At 39.8% G+C, this 9,192-nt stretch overlaps 1 protein-coding gene across 1 annotated transcript in view; it reads left to right on the top strand.

Moving 5' to 3' along the window:
• The window catches only part of KCNK10 (potassium two pore domain channel subfamily K member 10), a 57,362-nt gene extending 50,168 nt beyond the window's left edge, over positions 1–7,194 (top strand). Inside the window, exons 5-7 of the mRNA XM_034062267.1 lie at positions 845–1,031; positions 4,136–4,278; positions 6,112–7,194. Of these exons, the coding sequence (XP_033918158.1) occupies positions 845–1,031; positions 4,136–4,278; positions 6,112–6,735 (954 nt within the window). The 3' untranslated portion in view covers positions 6,736–7,194. The remainder of the gene's footprint in view (positions 1–844; positions 1,032–4,135; positions 4,279–6,111) is intronic.
• The last annotated feature ends 1,998 nt before the right edge of the window (positions 7,195–9,192 follow it).

The raw sequence follows: 9,192 nt of genomic DNA on the forward strand, positions 1-9,192 counted from the left end.
CAGAGTCAACTGTATTAATCCAGGCTTTCATCAATATTACTTGAAACAAATCTAAGTTCATATTAAATACATTGAGAGTTTACGTGATCTAGGAGTGTAAAATGTTGCAATTACTCTGCCTATATTTGCATTTTGTTTATAGCAGGCAATAACACACATACTCTTTGTTAAAGAGCTTTCCAGTGTGGATTTATGCAGGTAATTTTGTCTCAGGTTGTTTGGTATTTGACATAAATCCTTGTTTTCTCGAGTAAACTGATAATACAGCTATCTATTTTTTAACCTTAATTTTTGTGAATGAAATTCTGAGCATGGAAAACCAGACCCATGGATTATTGATACATAGCATTTAATTTTGTTTTTTACAGGAAAGAGAAGGTTTATTTTCATTTTAGTCTTGGTCATGGTTGTTGAATGCTTGATGCTGGTGAGGGAGTGTAGGTGTACATACACATGTATGGATATATGAATGTGCATTTTTTTCTTACACATTGAAGCTGAACTGGAGTGCACTGGAGCCTTTCTGAAGCTCAGGGCTGTTCTTCTAGCCTTTGTTTCTTAGCAGTTAGCAACTGCCTAGTGCATGGATAATGGGAAGCACAATTTTCTGGGACCAGAGCTAGAGGTTCACAATTACCCAGACAGGGATCACAGTAACGGGGAGGAAAGGTTGTATTCCACCTAATAAGCTCAAAGAAGGCAGAAAGAGTTATACCAGCTGACACCAGTACAACCACACTGCTATTTACAAGGTATGTGCCTGATCCAAAAATCCACTCAAAAATATATTTTTTTCTTTTTTTCTTTTCTTTTTTTCTTTTTTATTTTTATTTCCTGTTTATAGAAAAAGCAAGTGAGTCAAACAAAGATCCGGGTGATCTCTACCATTGCCTTCATCCTGGCAGGCTGCGTTGTCTTTGTGACCATTCCTGCAGTTATCTTCAAACACATCGAGGGATGGACAGCCTTGGAGTCCACCTACTTTGTGGTTGTCACTCTGACTACTGTTGGCTTTGGTGACTTTGTAGCAGGTGAGTGGCTTCTATCCTAGTCACTGTGCATGAGAGCATTGGTTCTTAGAATTGGTTTTCTGATGTAGAGAGGAGGCTTTTCATAATGTATTATATTCCGGGTCTTTCTGTTGGGGTTACTGTGCAATAGGACACCAGACTGATTTAAGATCCAGGTGCTTTGTCATCTGCAGATTGCAAGCTTTCAGCAGTGTAGATAATGGGAGCATGGGAAACCTTGATTATCCTTTATTGGGCAATGAATTATGCACAAGTCAAATTACTCTCCCATTGGGTTCAAGATTTGTATTTGTCCATTAGGGCTGAGCCTGACTGCAGAAGCAAGTAGCCAAAATAATGATGAATGGATGAAGCTGTTACGAAGTAGGGCTGAGCCATAGGGCTGGTGAAATCTTATTGAACACAGTAGTGGGCTGCTACTACATGAGCTGCAGCTTTTCAGAAACTACATCCTCTAACCTTGGCAGAAAGTCTGACATTGCAGTTGCCTTGCTAAGGAAGACTCCTCCAGGAAGAGAAGGACTAATGGGACATGCATCTCAGTGCTAGGAGGATACTCTCCAAGATTAATACAGTGCTAGCAGGAACTATAAATACCCATGCTTATCAGTTTCCAAAGAGGGAGTCAAGATAGTTGGCTGGAAAGATGAGATTTTTTTTTTCCCCATATAACTGCTTTGCTAATGACAAGTTGGTTAAATAAGTGGATTTTTTTCCCCATTACTGCATGACCTCTACTCTTCATTCCTGTTAGTGGTCCTAATTAAAGGCGTTAAGATCCCCGTGTTATAGCCATATTACACCACTGTTTTGTTACATCCTATCAGTGAAATACAAGTGGGTTAAAAACATCAAATGAAAATAGAGGGATATGTAGTTTTCTTTGCTGAAGAGCTGCAGACAAATCATTTTGTAGAGAAGACTCTAATACTCCTTTTTATGACATAATGGTAAAGAAGACATAAATTAGTGAGGAAAAAAAGGCACTGAACAAAGAAAGCCCCAGATATGAAAAAGAGGTGTTTTACAAGCATTCAGATGCAGAAATGATTGAGCTTGGTCCATTTTAACCACTTAAATGTGAAGAGAAGCTCACTGATATTCTGTCTTTGTGGTGCACAGTGTGAAATAAAAAGAATGCACAATATTTTTCTGAAGCATATCACACTTCAGTATTGGGTTGTTTTTTTTTAAATATAATAGTAAAAATAAAACAACAAACAAACTCTGAACATTAAATAGTTATATCCAGCAAGATTAGGAGAATATGATTTGCAGCTGGGTGGCTACTAACAACCAGGAGTTTTCAAAGATCAAATAGATGATCCTGAATAAGAAAACTTCAGAGGCAATATCATGATAAGAGTTTAAGGCAGGTGATCACCAGGAGATTTGGGTTTTATTGCTGGTTTCGAGACAGATTTTCTGTCACTTTAATCTCTCAGTATCTCTGTCTCTTCAACATCAAATAAAAAATACTACACTGTATTGGGTAAAACAGCATCAATGGAGCTGTACTGATTTATTCCACCTAGAATATGATCCAGCTCTTGGCAGACTGGAAGGTTTTTGTACTACTGATGGAGATAAAATTGTGGATGGAGGCTGAAAAAAAACAGAATATCTGATAGGCTGAAAAAAGTGGTCTCATACTTTCTCAGCTGCCTGATTACTCTGTAAGATAGACCTAGACAATCTGTTTCATAGCAGGCTTCCTTGGGGACACATATGATCAGAAGAGCCTTGTTGTACTGTAGCAACAGCAGCTCCCACCTCCCATTGTTTCACACTCTTAAAGACTAGAAAAAAGAAAATGATTCATGAAGTCTACAGGGAGAGATTACCATGAAACCCAGTATTTGGGTCCCTGCCAATTCTCAAATGTCTGACTTTCCATGGGGATGTTCAACACCGTATGTGCACTCATATTGAGTCTGGATAAAATGACAGAGTCAGGAATGTCTCAGATTGCAAAAAGCTCTGGGGAAAATGCTGAACTGTATTGTCTGGTGAGGGGGGGAAATCCTAGAATCCCTCTGTAGTCATACAGAAGTACATCTTGATGTCTAGCTCTTGTCTAACCAAGGCTGGAGTCCAGGAAATACACAATCCTCTTCCTGAGTCCCCTGGTAGGCTTGATTTTCAGGCAGAGACTTTACACAGGTATCACCAAGGTGGTGTTTGTTCTCCTTCACTGAGGGATATGGCTGTGCCCATGGGGCTGAGCAGACTCTCTGCTGCTTGCTCACTTTAGCTCAGGGCTGTGCCTGCTTCTCACTGGCTCTCATTCTTGCACTGTGCATAGCACCGTGATAGGGCTGGGAGTCTCAAATGTGAAGTTGTGTTTGCTTTCTTTTGAAAAAGCTTACTCTGCTCTGTGGTAGGCAGCAGCGTGGCTGCTACTGCATTTATTTGAGGCTCTTCATAGTTCTTTAGATTTGCCAGCTCATCCTGAGACTTGCATGAAGACCATATAGCATATTTGTTGCTTCATTTGATCTGCATTTCCTCTCAAGTCACTGCTCAGAGAATACAACCCTATAACTGATACCCAAGCAGACAGTATATCCTTATTCTCAGGGCTGATGCACAGTTGGCTTCCTGTCAGGCATCCTGATTTGGAGAGGAAGCTACTTTTCTTTCTGCTGCATATAGGTCTCTCGGTCCTGATGCTAAACCCATAAAACATGGAAACTATAACCTGAGTGAGTTGAACTGTAAAGTTTCTCAGCTACCAGGCTGCAGGCAGTTTAGAATAAGGAAGGCTAGCTGTATTAAACTTTTTTCTTGGGAATGTGTTCATGCCATTGCAAGTACCATCAAAGTGGGTATTTCAGACTTGCTTCAGAGTATGTGCAATCAAAGAAAAGTGTTTACTAGGTGTTCTGGCAGGTCTCATAGCAGCAGAACAATAGGTAATTTTGACAAGTCTTAAACTGAGAATAGACTGTGTTCCTCCCATCTGACAGGCCTCTTTATTATTAGAACTACAGTGGTGTTGACAAGAGTCAAGAAATACTTCCAGGCATTTCTCAGAATTGCAGTTATTTTGTCATAATTTTGGCATCTCATGATTCCTAAGCATAAGTATATGCTTATTTCAGGAGGAAATTCTAACATCCATTACCGGGAGTGGTATAAACCTTTAGTGTGGTTTTGGATCCTTGTTGGCCTTGCCTATTTTGCTGCTGTCCTGAGTATGATTGGAGACTGGCTAAGAGTCCTGTCCAAGAAGACAAAAGAAGAGGTATGACTAGTAATCTTTTCAGTGATTTTTCATTTTATAAGAGAGCTTTAAGTGCCTGATTCCTGCTTGTCCTAAAGGAGGATGCCTCTCTGCATGACCAATGCTCAATATTCCCCATGGCACTGGCTGCCTTTGGTATCCAGTTTCCTCTGATCTTTAGGGAGGAAAAGAAGCAACAAAAGCAACCTAGGTTGTTCCTCCTCTATCAGTACTACCAAATACACAGAACACATCAGTAGGACTGCAGTTATCAAACAAGTAAGGCCAGTCTTCACTCTGAAACTAGCTACAAAATTGTGATAAACATGTTAGTGTTATCCCCTTAAAAATTTGAGATATGTGGGTTTTGAAGACATTGTTTCTCTTCATTAAGAAACAAGAATCTGCCTTCAAAACAGTGATTTATATTGAGTTTTTCTACTTTTCCTTATGCCAGGGAATATGGTTCTGAATAAAGGTTTAGATTCAGGCTCCCTACTGAGTACTGTACTATTCAAAATTGAAGAAACTGAGTAGTCGGCATTGGGGAGAACATGATTAAATTAACCCAGAGCATATCTTCCATGATACAAAGACAATATTGCTAATGTTTCACTCAAACAAGGTTGGGAAATACAAGGCAATTGCACAACTCCTCAGCTGAAGACTGTTGTGGAGGATGTTAATAGAATTTCAGTTTTTAAGGCAATCTCCTCCTGCACTATCAGCAAAACTAACCTGGCAGGGTTAACCAAAGAACAGGCATAGACAAAGTTTGGCAGAGGGGTAGTGCTGGTTATTTTTTTATTAAGTCATCTGTGCTACCTGAGGCCCAGTACCTCCTCTTTGCATCTCCACTGATAAAAGGCGGCTTAACAGAAATTTTAGCTGTCAGGTTGATCATCAGCAGGCACCTAGAGCTGTGAATCTGGTGGATGTGACATGCTTGCTGCCATCAGTAATGAAGTGCTAAATGGATACTTGGTCATCTGGCCTGAGGAACCAAAGATGACCTCTTTGGGGATCACTTAGTGCAGAACCTGAGTTATTCAATACAGCAGCCATGGAGGTTCTTTGTTCTTAGCTTTATTTTCATGCTATTATGTGCAAAGGAGTAAACCAGATCAAAGCAGTGAGATATTTGAGGATGTGCTTATGGTGCCCAAACAGAATATGTGTTGAAAACTCCTCCAGCTGGCTTGAGAGGGTGGTATTTGGACAATGATGTGATTGAAACCTTCTTTTAAGACTGTAGACTGGATCAGTCAGCAGTCCATTTACAATTACCTAACTGGTATTTCCAATGTTAATTGGCACCGAACAGAACCTTTGGTGGGATTGAGCAGCTCTATCTATGAGCAATATGGGAAGATACATTACTGTATTGCTACACTGGTTGTTGTGCTGTCCTGAAGCACATTTGGTATATATCTATATGCGATTAATTTTCCCTAGTCCTGGCCATCTACTACTGATATTATAAGTCAGGAATTTTATTCTTAACCAAGAAGGGATTAGTGTGAACACCTCCCATCGCATAACACAGCTATAAAATATGCGAGGTGGCAAAATGTGAAACAGGCAGACAGGTCTATGCCACATAAGCCATTACTCAGTCATGAGCTGGTATGTTTACAGCTTGCCAAGGAGCCACTTTGCTCCTGAAGTCTGGGTCCAGACGGATGCACTGGAGCTGGGACTGGTCTCTGATTTCATGCCAGAGGAGAAAGTGCTTGCACTGCTATTATATAGGAAAGGCTGTAGCCCTGTTTTTGGTTGTGTTTCTTTCTTTTTTTTTAATTTTGTTTTGTTTTTTTCTTTTTTTATTATTTTCTGTCTCTTGTTGTTGTAAAGGTTGGAGAAATAAAAGCCCATGCAGCAGAGTGGAAAGCAAACATGACAGCTGAGTTCAGAGAGACACGAAGGCGGCTGAGTGTGGAGATCCATGACAAACTTCAGCGGGCAGCCACCATCCGGAGCATGGAGCGCAGGCGCCTGGGCCTGGACCAGCGAGCCCACTCTTTAGACATGCTCTCTCCAGAGAAGCGCTCTGTCTTTACTGCCTTGGAAGCAGGGCGCTTCAAAGCCTCATCTCAGGAAAGCATCAATAATAGACCTAACAACCTGCGCCTTAAAGGGTCAGAGCAGTTCAACAAGCATGGGCAGGGAGCATCTGAGGACAACATCATTAACAAGTTTGAATCATCTGCTAAAATGAGCAAAAGGAAAAACAAAGACCTCAAAAAGACCATCCCTCAGGATGTGCACAAAATTTATGAGACCTTCCGAAACTACTCCTTGGATGAAGAAAAAAAGGAAGAGGAGACGGAGAAGATGTGTAATTCAGAGAACTCTTCTAGCACTGCAGTCCTGACCAAGTGCATCCAGCAGCACTCAGACCTGGAGAATGGAGTGATCCCCAATGAAACCAAAGAAAGGGAACATGAAAACAAAGTGTTACTTGAAGACAGAAATTAAATGTAAAAGATGCTTGACTTGAATTAACAATGTTAGTGTTTTTATATACATATATATATTGAGACACGTGCCTTATACAAACTCCTTGTTCAGTCTGAATTATATAGCATCGAAGAATATTTCACTGTGCCATAAAGACTCAAGCTTGCTCTGCCAAAACAAATCAGGAACACAGTACTGCAGAATGGCAACAGAAAGCTACGCACATGGAAATTTCAGCCTGTATAAAATTACCAGGGTAAGACACAAATGAAGGGACAGAACCATGGCAATTTCACAAGAGTGCTCCTGCCACGGTATACTGTTAGACAAAGGGCAGCTACGTAAGAAGAGCCTTTCAAAGGGACGAAAAAAGTGTATCTTCCTAATGGAGTATGCATCCATAAAACCTTCCCCTGGTGATTGAAAAGAGGAGAAATGATCGGAGTGAACTAGAAACTCTCAGTAAGGCTTAGTTTACGTTTTGGCACGTGATCCAAGCTAGACTTCTAGATTTCTTTTTTTCCATTTTTGAAACAGATGCATTATCTTTCCAAACTCCAAAAGAATGTCCATGGACACAGCATCAGCTTGGTGCTGGTTTGAAAAATCAACACAGACACATTTAAGGGTCGGATCACTCTTTTCATTAACAACAACCAAACAAAAAACCCCAAACAGCTCTGTGGATATTTCTCATAACCAGTGACAAAAAAAAAAAAAAAGAAACAAATGGATTTTTTTTTCACATGTAGGAAATATTCAATGTAATGTCACAGCAGGAAAGTTCATATGAAGAAAGTGCAACATCTTGTGCTACATTGTTTAAAAGAAGAAAAACATTAATGATATTTGGCTAAGTGTAAAAAGCAGTGGTTCTTGTTTTTAAAAGAATTTCTCAATCATACTTTCTACCACTGAAAAAAACCCTAAAATTTTAATGCTGTAAGACTATGAAGGCAGAAGGAAAGCTCTATCTTTTGCATGTCAGCAAACTGCTGTTCTCTGTAGCTGAATCTGAATTTTTAAAAATAGACATTAAGCATATACGCTATCCACATGAGGGCCAGGGCAACTACAGAATCTCAGGGCTCTCTGCCCCTTTTGCTGGGTTTGGATTTAGACATAAGCTGAGTCATGATCTTAGAAAATAAAGAAAGGGAAAAAGAAAAAAGAAATTTAGGAAAAGAAGTTGAGAAAAATGCAGTGGTAATCTTTTAAGTGCTCATAGCTTTAAGTGCCATTAATGCTGTCATATTTTGTAACTTTTTAAACAAGTATTTTGAATTGTTTTCTTTCCTTTCAGGTACTATCTTTGTTTGACATTTGCTATCTCTTTTCTTGATAAAATCTAAACATATGCTCCCTGCATTTCTAGACTAAAGTGAAATGCAACCAAACTGTGGGCATTTAAAAAAAACCTGGACTGATAGATATAAGAAATGCAAATGTCCCTAGACTTCACAGTAAATACTCAGAGAAAAGGCTGCAAAGTAATTAATGTGAATTGCAAAACACACCTCAGTAGCCTCAGCCTGTCTGCTACTATGTTTACCATTGCAGATAGAAGACTTTGCATGCTGGAGATGAGATACACATTTGTACCAATGATGCTCTCCCTGAGCCTTCATAAAATCCTAAATATTCCTGCAATTCAAATTGTGGCTTAAAAGTAAAGTAAACAAGGATGTAGATGTCAGAGACAAACCAATCCTTACAAGCTAGTCAAACATACAGGCACTTATAAGTTATACAGACACAGACTTTTGGAATCACCTACCTATGTCTATGTACACAAAAATGCATGCTTCATTTTCTGTGGTAGTGTCTGAGGTTTTGTGCACAATGAGCCAACTCAAAATCTAACTAGTCACCAGAATATGTGTTTGCCATGACTATGAAGAGAAGCATGGCCGCCATGCAAATGCAAATTTTGAGTATACATATTTGCAAACCTAATTGACTTTTAACAACTAGTAGAAGTGAGCCAAATTCTACTAGTGCAGTGGAAGAAAGAAGTTCTTAGTATGTTCTCTCTGCTGGTTCACTTCCCGTGAAATATCATCTTTCTAATTTCATTATCTGTCTGAAAATTAAGGATGAAAAAACAAGGTCTGAAAAATTCCAGGTCATTTGGGATTGATTTAACTCAATAAAATCCAACAGAAATTGAATTCTGCTTAGTTCACCAATGAATCTCTTAAAGTGAGGTGCTGCACTCTGGCTTTAGCTTACTTAAGGCAGGGCAGTAAGCCCAGTCCTCAGGGAAGGTTTCATCTGACTCAAGACCTGCTGTGGGTCCTGGAAATTTTTTGTGCCATGCAGCCCTGTGGCTTCACAATGATGCAGATGGCAGCTTGTGACCATTCTCAGATCCCATCTCCAGATTCTGTCCTCCTCAAGCCACAGGCAAACACTAGCAGGTCTGTTCAAGAACCAGTCCTTTAGCCCTGTTGTTCCTGGTTTTGGGTAGGCCTG

Source organism: Melopsittacus undulatus, chromosome 4 (assembly GCF_012275295.1).
Source record: "Melopsittacus undulatus isolate bMelUnd1 chromosome 4, bMelUnd1.mat.Z, whole genome shotgun sequence".
In the NCBI taxonomy this organism is placed as follows: Eukaryota; Metazoa; Chordata; class Aves; order Psittaciformes; family Psittaculidae; genus Melopsittacus; species Melopsittacus undulatus.